This window comes from Dipodomys ordii, unplaced genomic scaffold (genome assembly GCF_000151885.1).
Source record: "Dipodomys ordii isolate 6190 unplaced genomic scaffold, Dord_2.0 Scaffold72, whole genome shotgun sequence".
In the NCBI taxonomy this organism is placed as follows: Eukaryota; Metazoa; Chordata; class Mammalia; order Rodentia; family Heteromyidae; genus Dipodomys; species Dipodomys ordii.
Window position 1 is genome coordinate 8,690,823 of NW_012267288.1, and position 17,236 is coordinate 8,708,058.

The window sequence follows — 17,236 nt, forward strand, 5'->3', positions numbered from 1 at the left end:
CATGAGACTCTTATCGCCAATAAACCACCAGAAAACCAGAAGTGGCACTGTCGCTCAACTGCTAGAGCATTCACCTTGAGCTGAAGAGCACAAGAACAGCACCTACGACAGAGTTCAAGTCCGATGGCTGACAAAAAGAGAAAAAAAAATTATGACTAAAGAAACAAGTGGAATTCATAAATTGTAACAGTAAACTTGCCATTGTTTTACAGATTGTTATAGGGAGATAAAAGAAACTCTAAGTCCTGTTTCTTCCCTGGGTTTGACATGTATAAAAAGCATAAATTTAACCCTAACTTTGGGATGTTTACAAAATAAAATATGTTTCAAGGAATTTTCTCAAACTCTATGACTGAGTTATTACAGGATTTATTCTCATCCTAGTCTCCTGAGATGTAAAACAAATGTTTAAATCATACCTCTCTTCAAAATGCTTAGAACGCCAAGCTCTAGTGGCTCATGACAGTATTCCTAGTTACTCAGGAAGCTGAGATCTGAGGATCATGGTTCAATACCAACCCTGGACAGAAAAGTCTGTGAGACTCGTATCTCTAATAACTATTCATAAAAGCCAGAAATGGAGTTGTGGCTCAAGAGGGAGAGCATTAGCATTGAGCAAAAGAAGCTCAGGGACAGTGCCCAGGCCCTGAGTTCAAGCCCCAGGACCTGAAGAAAATAAAAAAATAAAAATAAAAATCACAGAGTAAGGTCTAAAGATACAAGAAAAGCTTTTAAAAAGCTGCTAAAGGAAGAGTAAATTCATCTCAAATTAGAATCAAGGAAAAATAAATCATAAAGAAAAGGAAATGAGTACTTTTAAGCAAAATTTATAACTTAAAGGTCATGATTAACTTGTGCAAATAAAATCTTTTTGTATCCTGTATGCGTGTTATCCTTTTTAAAGACTAAGGATATTGAGGTGTTTTCAAATTACTTTGCTTGTGGATGACTCTTGACAGGGAGAAAGGATACTACATTGATTAAGGCATATGCTTAATTCATAATGGAGGATGAACAAAATGCAAGTGCATAGTGCATTGCAGAGAGAAGGAGAATAAAAAGGTTAATCAATTCAACTCAATTTTAGCTGAGAGCATTTGTCCATAACCACTGATCCTTAGCATGTGTCAAGCAGCTAAAAGTACAGTAAGTATGCATGCTTTCTTGTTATTTTATGGACAATCCGAGAGAAACCCAAAAACTCTCTCTGCATTTTAAACATGAAATACTTTAGGGTTTGGTCACTAATATATAATATATGTATTTGAATATCTTTATGTATTTTCTCCTCTTTGGAGTTTTCAAAATAAAAAGTGAAAAAGAAAGCCAAATAAACCCAGATGAGTTGTCTGTATGTTTCTTCCACATCATTTACCCTTTCAAACAAATCTTTTTTTTTTTTTGGGTCCGGTTGTGGGGCCTGAACGCTGGGCCTGGGCGCTGTCCCTCAGCTCTTCAGCTCAAGGCTAGCGCTCTACCACTTGAACCACAGTGCCACTTTCGGCTTTTTTTCTTTTTGCTTATATGGTGCTGAGGAATCGAATCCAGGGCCTCAGGCTTGCAAGGCAAGCGCTCTACCACTGAGCCAACTTCCCAGCCCTCAAACAAATCTTACTTACCAGTCTCTGTTTCTGAAGTTCCTCTCTTAGAATTCTATCTTCTGGCAAAACATCACATAACAAAAAATAGTTGTCTTGTTCTTCTGTTGAGAGATTAGGGAAATAAATGAGGACCTAGGCATTTTTATCTTTAACTTGTCTTTTTTTTTTTTTGGTGGGTCATGGGGCTTGAACTCTGGGCCTGGGCGCTGTCCATTAGCTCTTCAGCTCAAGGCTAGCGCTCTACCACTTGAGCTACAGCACCACTTCCGGTTTTCTGGTGGTTTATTGGAGATAAGAGTCTCAGAAACTTTCCTGCTCCGGCTGGCTTTGAACCGTGATCCTCAGATCTCAGTCTCCTGATTATAGCTAGGATTACAGGCATGAGCCATTGCCGGCCCTTATCTTTCACTTTTATTAGGAAGTATTTACTTCTTTAAAAATGTTGGTTAAAAAAATGTTTGCATGCCCACGTTTACACATAGTATAGAGATAGAGTTTTGTGTTAGCTTTATTCAAGTTAGGCAAAATAAACTTAGAATTTGATTCACTTGTCAGGATAGGGAGTGCTACTACAATGTAAAAGAATGACTTTTTTTTTTTTTTTTAAAACTTTTACACTTGTTGGGAAAAGATGAACTCCACTTACCAAGTGGAGCTGTGGAGTTAATTCTTATCACACTGCAAAAATCTGTGATGGGCTGTTCTGCGAACCTTTTCTTCCAATATAAAATGTACCTGAGAATAATAATTAAAAAGAGGGGATCAGAAGAAGAATTAACATACCACTTTCTTTAAAATGACAGTTTAATATATTAGGAGCATGTAATTATCTCAAATAAACAAATCAAATGTTAACTGAAAAGTGCTTGAAAATTTGGGAATATAAAGGCAACAAAGCATTATAGAAACATGAAAACAACACTTAATAAAGTAGAATTATCCAACAAAGATATAAAAATGATTAAACATTAGTATCTCCAAACTCAAGTAACAGATTTAAAACAAAGTTAAAATTATTTCAATGTGATAAAGAAGTTTTCTAACATAACAAACAACTCAAGTTATATTTAAAATGTTAACATTTTATGACACATTCTGCAACAACGTTCAATGGTTAACTTATCTATCAAGAAACAAAAGCCACAGGAATAATGCAGTGAGAAACCAGTGTATATTCAAGATCTACATATTAAGAAAACTTCTGCATGTCCCCGTTATGTCTGAAGTAAGTAAAATTTATCTTTTGGAAATACAGCTGAGCTGACAATTTCTGTATGTAATGAGCAGAGCTAGAAGCAGCTCAGGCTAAACTTGAAGCAAATCATAACCCTGGATCTGCATATATGATGAAAGACGGAGTAAGGTGACAGGATGCAACAAGCTCTTCTTTCCATTTATTTAACAAGGAATATTTTAGAAACAATGTCAATAATCCAATGGTCCCAAGAACAGAATGTGGTCTTTCTTATGGGGAGAAAGGCAATACAAAGGTTGATTCTACAATAGACCATAGAGCCAAAGCCCTGTGAAAGAGACAGAACTCACAGAATCAGATGAAGTATACAGAATGAGTAGGAATTTGGACAGTTAAAAATGATTAGATATATTATCCAACTGTGGTCTGCACTTGGTAGACATATAATAAATGCAGAGTATTTGAAGGTTTCCATAAAGTGAAGTAGTCCAAAATTCCCTACATTTAGTCTTTTAAAAAAATTCTTACCTCCATTTTCCTTAACATTAATTTCTTAATTTCATGGTGCTCTATACATTGGGATATTAATGTATTAGATTTGTATTGTATTAAATTTGTGCTGAGGGGAGAACTGAGACAAAGAGAGAAACATGACATGAGTTGATTTAAAATATCAATATAAATGAATGAATGGACCAAGAAGTATAGATTACATAAGGAAGAGCTGATGCTAATATATAAAACAAGAACCACATTCTACTGACAGTCTTGATGGGGAAGAAAGAGGATGACACTTCCCTCCTAGGACATCAGAAAAGGATGAATTTGGGCTCCAACTCGGCCTCAAATCACAAATACAATTACTGGGACAGCACTCCTCTATGGCTAACAGACTCCCTTCCATATTACTATTGGCAGTAGAAGGCATCTCTTACCCATGAAAGTAGACAAAAAGAGAAGGTTCAACTATTATTTCCCTGGCCAGCATGAGTACCTTTCATACGTTAGTATTCTACATAGTTTTTTATTTTCTCTACTACTTGCTTATTCTACCATGGGAGAGATAGATAAAAAGAAGAGAAATAAAGATAAGAGGCTCACAAGAGTAAAAATGACATTTCCTGACAGTTGCTTATTTTCAGCCCATGGTTTATTATGCTCAACATGTCCACTATAAAGTGGTGGACTGGGGGGGGCTGGGAAGGTGGCTCAGTGGTAGAGTGCTTGCCTTGCAATGCATGAGGCCCTGGGTTCGATTCCTCAGCACCACATAAGCAAAAAAGAAAAAAGCTGGAAGTGGCGCTGTGGCTCAAGTGGTAAAGTGCTAGCCTTGAGCTGAAGAGCTGAGGAACAGCGTCCAGGCCCAGACTTCAGGCCCCACAACCAGACCCCCCCAAAAAAAAATGTAAAAAAAAAAGTAAAGTGGTGGACTGGGAATAAAGGAACACAGCAGAATCTGTTTGAGACATGTTGGGAATATTGTTTTTCCACACTGAAATGTATAGATAGCTATTTTCAGGACTAAATAAACTCATACATAGTAGAGCCAGGTACTCAGATGGGAGACTTCAAAAGAAGGGCTGAGTTCTCTCAGGTGTTCCTTTATGGTTACTATTCAAATACACCAAAGAAAGGTTTGTCAGTCTTGGTTGCCATTCTACTGAGAACTATCTGAGTTTGACACTTCTAACTGAAACTGACAACAGTGGTCAGCCTTCTATAAAAATAGCTCCATTTTGGATCTACAGCCTATTAAAAGTTAGTGATAACTCCTTGAATACACAAGTTGATCACTTTGGAAATTCTTTGCAGACCTAGGAAAGCATCCGTGTTAAGCAATCAGGTAGAGTGTGAATCATAGTAAATTATCATTGACTTATTTTTTAATGAAAAGTCACTATTCTTAGTCTCTTTAAAGTATATCTTAAGGGGAGATCTTAAAGTGGAAGAACTTTTGCTGAAACTGAATATCTAACTGGGTGCTGGTGGCTTACACCTGTAATCCTAGCTACTCAGGAGGCTGAGATTTGAGGATCATGGTTTGAAGCTACCTAGGGCAAGAAAGTTCATGAGACTCTTATCCCCAATTAATCATCAGAAAACTGGAAGTGGCACTGTGGCTCGAAATGTTAGAGCACATGAGTGAAAAGTTCAGGGACAGTGCCCAGGCTCCGAGTTCAAGCCCCACGAAAAACAAAAACAAAACAGAAAAACTTATTTAACATCTGCAAAAATAATTGGTGATAATTTACAAAGGTAATACAACAGCATCCCCAAATCCCAAGTGTTTAGTGAACAGTGCCCAGGCTATGAGTTCAAGCCCCAGTCCTTGCAAAAAAGAAAGCAGAGCCTGATGGTATACAAATATAATTCCAGTTACTAGCAAAGCTGAGGCAGGAAGTTCACTTCAATCTGTAAGTTTGATACCAGCATAGGTAACAGAATGAGAATATGTTTTAAATACTAATAAGTAAAGCAACGTTTCACTAAACATTTAAAGTCAAAATAGTTATATTAATAGTGGCAGAGGCCTCACTTAAGTGAACACTATGGTGGATGAGTAGAATGATAATAATGATGATAGTTATGATGATTAGTAGCAGCTACTAGTAACTCAGACCTTATCTGCCTAAGGTCACACAACAGAATTGAGATTTGAACTCGATATCTCTAGTTCAAAGGTCAAATTTCAAATTTCATCTGCTATAACATAAGGCCTAGAATTGCGTTCTACTAGAATTTCAGAGAAAGGAAGGTGGTAACAGAAAAAAAGCTTCTAGAATTACAGTTGAGATAGATACTTAAAACATTTTCTTTTTCTTCAAAGACCAAGGAAGTTGCATAGAATATGTTTTGACAAAATAGAAACAGAATGCTCATGCACTTGTTGGGCTTACTTGCTCACTGCTGATGTTCTACTTGAGCCACAACTCCAATCTGGCATTTTTGCTAGTTAATCTTGCAAACTTTTCTACTTAGGCTGGCTTCAACCTTTGATCCTCAGAACTCAAGGTTATGAGTAACTAGCATTCCACGTGTGAGCCATCAAGGCTTGGCTGAGAAAAGTCTGTTCTGAGCAGCATACGAGGTGACAACAGCCCTCCTCATCTTCCAACTGAAAACTGACACCAGAGGTTTGTGGCTGTGGATTCACAACTATGTGACCAGGCAAGAGGTGACAAAGAAGCTCCACTGTAGCCATTAACAGTGACCTGACTCTGAGTCAGTGGGTCTGTATCCGAGGGCTTCCTATGTTTGTGCACTATCTCCTTGATTACCAAAGGGAAGGATCACATCACATACTTATATTGAGCTTACTTCAAGGTGATAAGCACAGGAGAACAATTACAATTATTAATGGATTTTACAATCATGGAGAGCTTCTATTTAGCAAAATGTCATGACTTCTCAAGGAAAAAAGGGAGAGAAACTATTGCTATCAGTTCATAGTCTTGCAAAATTACCTTGGTTAAATTATTTTATTGTTCCATTAACAAGTACTTTAGAATTTTAGAAATGATATTTTCTGGGTATTATCTTTAGCTATATATCTGAGATATTAGGTAGCTTACAAGGGTGGATGAGAAAAGCAGGTATTAGGCTGGTTCAATAGGAATGAAGTATTCATTTCTGTGTTTTCTTCCTGACCAAAGTTTGGGTGACAACATCAAAAGAAAAAAACATCATGTGTTACAAATATAAATATAAATCATCATATAATTTAAATACATGAAATAATTGTGGTACATAGATAAATTGTAACACACATTTGACTGAAGCCTGAAATTGACATAAGAAACATTTTAGTTAACAGTGCTTTTTTTGGCTTTAAATTAGAATTAATGGGTGTTAATATATACATTCCTTGTGGTTAGTATAGGTTCTGAAATAGATTTTATTCATTTAAGAGTGCAATGACAGCCTATATCCTCCTTCCCTGTCTCTTTCCCTGAACCTTTCTTTCCTCCCTTCCTGGTAATGGGATTGAACTCAGGGCCTCAAACTTGAGCTATACTCAAGTCCTTTTGCTTTATTTCCTCAGGTAGGGTTTTGTGACACACACACACACACACACACACACATACACACACACTAACACACACACATACACACACACTAACACACACTCACACACACACACACAGAACATGAGTCTTCTGTCAATTTGTTTTAAATGTTTAGGTATTATTTATTATTTTTTTTATCTTTTCAGTTTCTCTAGTTTAATCAGTCATAATTACTACTTAACTTATAAAGGTGGCTATGAAATAATATATGGTATGAACTTTGTTGGAATGACAGTAAGTCATCAGCAAATACTTTCCTTTCAAAAGAATTCAAATTGTGGGCTGGGAAGGTGGCTCAGTGGTAGAGCGCTTGCCTTGCATGCCTGAGGCCCTGGGTTCAATTCCTCAGCACCACATAAGCAAAAAGAAAAAAAGCCGGAAGTGGCGCTGTGGCTCAAGTGGTAAAGTGCTAGCCTTGAGCTGAAGAGCTGAGGGACAGCACCCAGGCCCAGAGTTCAGGCCCCACGACCGGACCCCCCCCCCCAAAAAAAAAACCCAAAAGAATTCAAATTGTATCTCATAGAACTATCTCACAAAAATATCCTTGTAGCAGTGTCTTGCTTGCCCTCATTATGATTGGTATACTTACTGACAAAGAGGTAAAAGTTTAAGTTCGAAATTAAGTAGCAACAGATTACTGAAATTTAAGTCAGAAATGGGCAGGAATTATCTTCTTGAGCAATTTTATCTACTGAATAAAACTAGCCAATAGCTCACTATAAATAACTATGTTAAATGGACTCAATGGAAAGATTTTAATTTTTTTATTTCCTCTTCCCCAGGACATTTCACTGTTACTTTGTTTCAATAAAGAAATAGTCAAATATATTTAACATGAAAAGCTGTAGCTTCTTTCTTTTCTTTTTTTTTGCTGGTTCTGAGGCTTGAACTCAAGACCTGAGCTGTCCCTGAATCTCTCTGAGTTCAAGGCTAGTGCTCAATTGCTTAAGCCACAGCACCATTTCCAGCTTTTTCTGAGTAGTTTTACTGGAGATAAGAGTCTCACAGAATTTTCTGCTGGGTTGGCTTTGAACTGTGACCCTCAGAGCTCAGCCTCTTGAGTAGTTAGGTTTATAGGAGAGAGCCTCCGTCACCTGGCTCAGTTTATGTCTCATAAAGGAAAAGGTAAGCTCATCTTGTGTCTATTATTTGTCATCTTTATTATTATTATTTTTCTTATTATTATTTTTACTCAGAAGGAACAACTACTGGAAGTTCTTACTGTTTTCATCTATCTTTTATAGATAGCTTCTTTTCTGAATTAGGATTAAATTTCAGAATATTGAGAAGATTGTAACTACTCTGCTCACAAAGTGAGTACTTGTTTTGGAGAGAAATTTTTAGTTTCATTGAATTGTCAGAGGTCATTGTTTAAAAATGAGTGGATCAGCTGGGTGCTGGTGGCTCATACCTGTAATCCTAGCTAATCAGGAGACTGAGATCTGAGGATCACAGTTCAAAGCCAGCCTGGGCAGGAAAGTCTGTGAGACCCTTATCTCCAACTAAAGGTTCAGAAAATGTGAAGTGTCACTGTTGCTCAAGTAGTAGAGTGGTAGCCTTGAGCTGCAGAGCTGAGGGACAATGCCAAGACCCAGAGTTCAAGCCCCATGACCAACCCCCCCCCACAAAAAAAAACAAAAACAAGCAAACAAACAAAAAACTACTCAGGAGGCTGAGATCAGATGATCATGGTTCAAAGCCAGCTCAGGCAGGAACATCTGTGAGCCTCTTGTCTCCAATTAACCACCAGAAAACCGGAAGCGGCACTGTGGCTCAAGTAGTAGAGCGCTTGCCTTGAGCTGAAGAGCTGAGGGACAGTACCACAACCAACGAAAAAACAAAAAACACACAAAAAAGACTGGATTTATGAAAATAAACTTTAAAGCAACAGAGATTTCAGATACATTGATGGTAAATTTGAATTAATCTCCTTTTTACTTTCTGAAAAAAGAAAGTAATATTGAACTAAGGATGACAGCTAACAAGATCCAGGTCCCCCCCCCCAGCCAAATATGTGTATGTATGCCTATATATATATATATATATGTGTAATATATATATATATTAGATATATATATATGATATATATATATATATATTGGCAACATTGTTGAGAAAACATTTAAATAAGGTATCGATCTTTTAAAAAGCACCTACTTTATTGCCTAACTGCTAAGGACAATGATTGATCATCCATTTAATTATTGATTCCTAAGCCCTGAGACTTAAGTAATTTGATTTTCCTGCCCACATATGGACAATAGAATTACTATGAATGATAACCAAAGAGAGATCAATTACCACAAAGACAGCTACTTAACTATTATACACAAGCACAAAGGAGAAAACACAAATTCTGCTTCAGACTTTAAAAGTACAAGAGAAAGAAAAATCTTAATGCTTTTCAGTTATCACTGGCAGGGGATCATCTATTTCTGTAATTCATGAAGGATACTTTGTGTTTTTTATAGTAAAAGAGTTCATAACAAAGAAAAGCTGAGTAATACAAGACTTATTCATTTAGTCGTTCGGTCAGTAGTTATTTGGATGATTAAAGAACTGGGAAATGTCTGGCCTAAAAAGTATCTAAAATAAAAACAGATTTGACTACATCCTGTTATTAGGTATTATGTATAAGAAAATTCTGAGTATTTTGAGAAGGAATAATCGCTCTCCCTTTCTCTCTTCTCTCAAATAAAGCTTAAATACAACTGTATTCTGCATTCAACTCTAGGTCTGTCTGTTTTCACAGTTCTCTTTTATTTTGGTGCTGGGACTAGCACTTGAAATCAGGGCTTTTCACTTTTGCTTGGCTTTTCAATCTAGGATGGCATTCTATTATCTGAACCATACCTCATTTCCAGCTTCTTACTGGTTAATTGGAGATAGGACTATCACAGACTTTCCTGCCTGTGCTGGGCTCAAACCAGCATTCTCACATCTCAGCCTGTTGAATAGCTAGGATTATAGGTGTGAACCACTAGCTTGACAGTCCATTAACAAAGCTTATTTCTTTGGAAGACCCATCCTTAGAAAGAAGTTATTTTCTATGAGTGATGTATATAGAATGAAAGATACAGAATTTATTTCTAGGGATAGTATAATATCTACACGATTCTAATATTTTTAAATACAATCAGGACAGAATGTCTCAGAATGGAGTCTTATACAGATATGCCAAATTATCCATTTTCAGTAGCTACCATGATATTGCCTCTATAGAAAATGTTTTTTTAAATTTCAATCAATTATGACACAAACGTAAATTCTCCACTAGAGCTAATTAAGAGAAATTGTTTCTCTTGGATGACTACTTCCAGAATAGTTGCATTACTTAACCTGTTAGTATGGGTCATTCTCAGTCAGGTGTTACTCAGTGGCAGTATAGCTCATCTTTAGCTGGGGCTGTGTAGGTCAAGTTCCACACACAAAAAAACTTTGCATACATATTCAAGTCCTGGAAGTTCTAAGGTCCATACCTCTATCTGTATTTTTATCTTCCTCATCCTCTTCCTCTTAGTACCTCCAACAGTGATCTAATAGCTATCCACACTGACTCTTGTTGAAAGCTTCATTTTATTTCCGATTTTTGATCATACCATAGCACTTAAATTGCCATTTCTTTGGATAAGATCTTCTTGGATTGAAAGGTTCCAAGTATCTCTGACCTTAAGCACCAAGTCTTTTCTGGGTTTTCTGGAAATATCCACTCAGAGAAAATCTACGTTCTAAACCTTGAAAAAATTATTAATCTGATGACATCAACTATATCAAAAATCTCATGAATGTGAAAAAGGAAATATCTGCTACTCTTTGGAAAGCTGATCATTTTCTAAGAAATGTATGAGTTCAAGTCCAACTTATTCATGTTCAACTTATGTTCCAGAAAAAAATTCAAGTATCATGTTTTAGAAAGTCTGAGAAAAAAATTTGAAAAAAGAATATGAACAGTTATATTTGTACAAGAATTGCTTAATATTTAGGCCATTTCATTCTTCTAACGAATGGTGAATTTATTCTAGAGATGAAACCAAAATTTACCTTTGGAAGTCAGTGACCAACTTTACATCAGCTATGACAATCTTATGCTCAATAATCATGTGCTTCAGAAGCTTGTCATGTTCAGCCACAGGAAAATGTTCTTCACAGCAAATGCAAGGCACAGATGGAGAACCTTCTAAAGTGGTGGTGCCACCTGGACGTTCTGGCAGAGAAAGCGGCTCTAGGATACAGTCCTTACTGTCTGGAAGAGGCCAAGAATGAGAAAGATTAAAAAAAAAAACCACTGAACCAACTCTTTAGCTCTTTAGATGGATGATTTCTCACCTCTTGAATTAAAAGGATCCTAAAGATATTTATCTATATCCAAAAAGAAAATACATAGCAACAGAGAGGACGTTATTATCATTTAGACATTTGTGTTACCTAGAGACAGGGAGTAGTGCGAAGCATCTTAACTCTCTCCTACCCATTTTCTCACTTGAGTTGGAGAAAACCATTTGTCAGGGTAGTCATTCCAAGCTCGTTACCAGCAGAACCTCTGGGGTGCTTACAAGAGGAACACTGCAATAGGCTGGATTAAGGTTGCAAGTAACCTTTACATTGAGTTATCGTACAAAGGCAAGCACATGATATATATTGAGTCAACAGAGGGTACCATGACAGTATTTCAGGTTGCTTTCTGTTATACTTGTTGTCATACATAGAGAAGATAATTTTGAAACTGGAGGCATGGCTCAAGTGGTAGAATGCACAAGCTATGACTGAAACACATACACACACAGATGAAAATTATTGGTTCAACACAGCATCTGCTAGGTGAAGCAGGTGACAATTTTCTACATTTATTTATGCCTATTATTTGCTTATTACACAAGTAGATGTCATAAAGTGAAGTTTTTTGTTTGTGGAGATAAAAAGCTCAATTATTACACATACACAATAAACATTTTTCTTGTTTGTACTATTCCTTTTCCTTATATCATCTACAGTATCTTTAAGAGTTGAAAGGTGTAAGATCTAGGTCTCTGATTTCAAGGCCTCAAACAACAAGCAGTTATGCCAAGACTCTCATTAATCTGTTGAGGAAGACACCTAAACCATTTAGGTCATTGTATACATTAGTAACCAGGAAAAGGACAGGAGGGTAGAGCTTTTGGCATTGAGAATCTTTTTCAGAAAGAAAGATAGGTATTCCATACAACATTCTTTGAATTTAGGTCATTATTAGTTTTCCTGTTATACTTTATCCCTTAATTTTAATTTATGATTTAACAATTCTTAATGGATAATTTCTTGAGTCACTCGCTGGTACACAGTTGATTATGGCTTAATTAGATAAGAGGGGATTTGTTCACTCATTTATCAAAAATCAACTGAGTATCTATTGGGTGCTGGTCCTTTTCATTTGCTATTGCGTGACATTTTCCTACCATCAAGGTTAAAGTGCTCACTAATTGTTTGAAGGTATAAATACGTTAAAAAGGATAATGAGATAGACATAGAGGCCGTGTGGGGTAATTGGGAGTGGAATGATGGATCACCTAACTCAGTGGGACAGGGAGAGTATCCCATAGGAAAAGACCTCTAACTCGTCACTCCTATACACTACTCACATTGCCAAATCAAACTACTGTCTGTTCATAAAATTATTTATCAGTATCAGGAGGGTGAAAACAGAGCATTCATGACAGCATAAAGAAACTAGAGATTGGGGGGGAGAAGGTGGGTGGAGGAGGGAGATGGGAAGGGGAAACAAAGGAGGAGGGAACAATGCTTGATAAGAAATGCATTCATTACCCTGCCCATGTAATTGTAACCCCTCTGTACGGTATTTTCACAATTAAAAAAAAGAAACGAGATAGTAATTTATATTTATTAAATTAGGTTAAGAGAATCATGGAAATGTATAGTTAATTCAGTTATAGGTTATATTATACAGTTACAGGCTAAATTGTATAGAATCTTAAGCTTATACATAAAATGAAAGGTGGAGAAAAAGAGATAATATGCTTATGAAACTATTACAGCATTCATGACCACTAGAATACAACAACAAAAGGTAGCTTATTCTAAATAAAAGCAGCATCAGTAAATATTATTTGCCAAGGAGTATGACGTTTACATCCATCTCTCCAAATCTGATCGAGGTATCTGTTAATATATTTTGTCTGATTGTAGAAAACAAGCATATGGTAATAATAATCTTCACCAACACTAGGAACTAACATTTGTTGAGTGCTTGCTATTTATAAAATACTTTGAGAAAGAGCTCTAGGGCATTTTCATTTCTTTTTATTTTTAAATTTTTTTTATTGTTGTTGTAAAAGTGATGTAGAGAGGGGTTTGAGTTATATAAGTAAGGTAATGAGTACATTTCTTTTTTAACACTATCACCCCTCATTATCTCCCACTTCTCCCCCTCCCCTCCCGACTAAGTTGTAAAGTTCATTTCCAACATAGTATCCAGTGAGTATCATTGTTGCATTGGTTCACCCTTTGCTCCACTATTTCTGTGATTTCCCCTTCCTTTTCCCAAATCAGATAAACTTGTATACAAGACAAAGGGTACAGAAATAAAAAACAGTGTCAACAGGGAATTAACCAAGGGTGGCGGGGGGGAGGGGGAGGGGGGAAGAAAAAAATAGCTGCAAACACTACACTGAAAAAAAAAAAAACCTTGTTTCCATTTCTTGGAGTTCATTTTGATAAGCATCATTTTATATGACCATATGCACACAGCTATTAAGCCAGTGGGTGCCTCTGCTAAGAATATCCTAGACATATTCTAGTTATTACAAATGAGGGAAACCATGCAACTTACGTTTCTCTGGGTCTGGCTTACTTCATTTAATATAATTTTTTCCAAGTGTTTCCATTTCCTTACAAATGGGGCAATGCCATTCTTTCTGATGGAAGCATAGAATTCCATTTTCTTGATCCATTCATCTACTGAGGGGCATCTGGGTTGATTCCATATCTTAGCTATGGTAAATAATACTTCAAGGAACATGGTTGTAATGGGAGCTTTACTGTGGCCTTGTTTGTGGTCATTTGGGTAAATGCCCAGGAGTGGGATTGATGGGTCATAGGGGGGTTCTGTTTAATCTTTTGAGGAAATTTCATACTGCTTTCCAGAGTGGTTGAACATGTTTACATTCCTATCAACAGTGTAGTAGTATTCCCATTTGGCCACAAGCATCTGTTATTGTTAAGTTTTCTGGATAATGGCCATTCTAACTGGAGTGAGGTAGAATCTCAATGTTGTTTTGATTTGCATTTTCTTTTATGACCAGAGATTGAATATTTTTTCATGTGCCTATTGGCCTTTCTTATTTCTTCTTCAGAGAAGTCTCTCTTTAAGTCTTTAGCCCACTTAATATGGTTATTGTTTCTTTGAGGATGTTTTTGGGGGTTTAATTTTTTGAGCTGTAAGTATATTTTAGTTATGAGGCCCTTGTCTGATGTATAGCTAGTAAAAATCTTCTCCCAATCTGTGAGCTTCTATTTATCCTGCTAGCTATGTCCTTTGCCATGAAGATACTCTGAAATTTGACATAATCCCTTTTATCCAGTCTTTCTTTGATTTGTTGTGTTTCTGGATCTTTACTTTGGAAGTTTTGACCTGTGGCAGGGCATTTTTAATCTTATTTGTTAATGTTATTATACTCCCATCTTCTAGAAGACAGAATCTAGACTAGAAAAGTTAAATAATTTCCTAAAGACATAATGCTGGTGTCACAAATAGTTAAATTCAGCCAAACTCAACTACTACATTATTCTCCTACCAGCACCAAACATTTCCCCAGCTTTATGTTTCCTTCTCTTTGCCATTTAACAAAGCAGTTTATGAATACAATATATCTGAATTACTGTCTGTGTTTCTTTTTCTTTTGGTACCAGTTAGGCGTTTGATCTCAGGGCCTGGGTGCTCTCCTTGGGCTTTTTTGCTCAGGGCTAACACTCTTACTACTTGAGCCAGAGTTCTACTTCTAGCTTTTTCGGTAATTTATTGGAGATAAAAGTCTCATGGATTGTCCTGCTTGGACTGGCTTTGGATGGTAATCTTCAGATCTTAGTCTCCTATGTAGCTAGGATTACAGGTGTAAGCCAATGGTTATATTTCTTTTTAAATATGTATTTTCAATGCCATTTTGATTTTATATGCATTTGTAAACGACTTGGAATTTACATATATTTTGCAAGTATCCTGATACTGCCACCATTTAGCAATTCTTGCCCAAAGTTCAGCAGCCTATATTTTCACCATCATTGTTTTTATTTCTTCCCAATGCTTTACTGCAAAATCTTTTCTTCTTCTTCCAAGTGATTCCTAGAACTGAAATATTCACAGATAATAAAAGCAAAGTGCTTGTCACTACAAAAGTATAAAAAAATAAAATTGTATTTGGGAAGTTGAAGGTTGACACTGAATGTGTGTGTGTGTGTGTGTGTGTGTGTGTGTGTATGAGAGAGAGTGAGAGAGAGAGGGAGGGAGGGAGAGGGAGAGTGAGAAAGGGAGAGGGAGAGAAAGGGAGAGAGGAAGAGGGCGAGAGGGGGAGAGGGGGAGAGGAGGAGAGGGCGAGAGGGGGGGAGGGGGAGAGAGAGTGTGAGTGAGCGTGCGTGCAAGCCCAGAGCAAGGTAGAGCATGCGCCAATACTGGGGGGGAGATTGAACTCAGGGCTCCAAGCTCTCACTTGGCTTTTTCTGCTCATTAGGACACTCAACAACTTGTGCCACGTCTCTAGTTCCAGCTTTTTAATTGCTAATTAAAGATAAGAGTCTGCCTGGGCTGACTTCAAACTGTAATCCTCATATTCCAGCCCCCAGAGTAGTTCCTAGGAAAAAAAACCAGGTTTTACTAAACTTTTTTATTTTTACTTGTTTGGTCATGGGGCTTGAACTCAGGGCCTGGACACTGTCCCTGAGCTCTTTCATGTAAAGCTAGTGCTCTAGTACTTTGAGCGACAGCTCTACTTTCTGTTTTCTGTTGGTTAATTGAAGATAAGATTGTCAAGAACTTTCTTGTCCAGGCTGGTTTTGAACCGGAATCTTCAGATCTCAGCCTCCTGAGTAGTTAAGTATAAGCCATTAGCACTGGCTTAATCTCACTGTGCACTGTTTACAAACATGATGAATACCATCATTTTGTGTGAAGTTTAAGTATTTTACATGTACAGTATAACCTCAATTAACTCACAATAACAATAATAAAGGATATTCACTTTTACTGTTTATTTTGTAAAGGAGGGGACTGAGAGGCATTTTGAAGCTAAGTGACTTCTGCTAGGTATGTATTAAGTGGAGTTGAGATCTTTTCTTGTAAACAGTCACCTCTTTGTTTTAGATGAAAACATGAGAATGGATTAGGAAGAGGCAGTCTTAAGAAAGACAGGCCAGTTGGGAGATTGCTACAGATGTCTAAGTCTGAGGCTGCATCATTAGCATGGTAAATGACAACAGAGGCAGAAGAACATATAATCATTTGCTTCAAGGACACTGAATCTGCAAAAGAAGAAGGAAGTAAATCACATCTATCTACTGTCAGCAGAGTCAACAATACACTGGAAATTCTGCTTTGGCCCCAAATTCATTTCACCTGTGTGATACAAACTATGACAGCAATTGATGTGTTCTAGTTCTCACTTTGAAAAGCAACTCTGTCCAAATCAACTATAAAAAATACCATCCCAAGGAAGTTGAGTTGTGAAGAGATCCTATATTAATTATTAACAGTTTCACTAACTTTGGTAAGATTCTCCAAATGTCAAATTATTATTAATCTAGGACAGTGCTTCTGGAAGTTTAATGTGTGTATGAGTCACCTAGTGGTTTTTAAAACACAGATTCTGATTCAGTCCACAGATTCTGATGAAGTAGGCGTGGTGACCATGGAAATGTACCATTCAAATCTCCTGCTGTTATGAGCATAACTGACAAGATGAACTTCAAGTGCTATGCTCTGAAATGCCATTTGCTCTGAAGCTAAGCATCCAGTCAATGACTGGCATCAATACTCAATACATATAAGAAACCCCTACAACTCAACAAGACAATGAAATTAGGTAAAAGCCTTGAAAAGCCATTTCTCCAAAGAAGATATATAAGTGGTCAAGGGTTATATTAAGAGGGGCTCAACATCATTAATTAATCATGGAACTACAAATCAAAATTACAGGGGCTGGGAAGGTGGCTCAGTGGTAGAGTGCTTGCCTTGCATGTATGAGGCCCTAGGTTTGATTCCTCAGCACCACATCAGCAGAAAAAGCCAGAAGTGGCACTGTGGCTCAAGTGGTAGAATGCTAGCTTTAAGCTGAAGAGCTGAGGGAGTGCCCAGGCCCAGAGTTCAGGCCCCAAGACCGACAAAAAAAAAA

At 37.0% G+C, this 17,236-nt stretch overlaps 1 protein-coding gene across 1 annotated transcript in view; it reads right to left on the reverse strand.

The window, feature by feature from the left end:
• The window catches only part of Znf277 (zinc finger protein 277), a 94,561-nt gene that overhangs the window by 40,954 nt on the left and 36,371 nt on the right, over positions 1-17,236 (reverse strand). The window contains exons 2-4 of the mRNA XM_013024057.1: positions 10,905-11,106; positions 2,248-2,336; positions 1,620-1,702 (exon numbers count right to left, since the gene is read on the reverse strand). Of these exons, the coding sequence (XP_012879511.1) occupies positions 1,620-1,702; positions 2,248-2,336; positions 10,905-11,106 (374 nt within the window). The remainder of the gene's footprint in view (positions 1-1,619; positions 1,703-2,247; positions 2,337-10,904; positions 11,107-17,236) is intronic.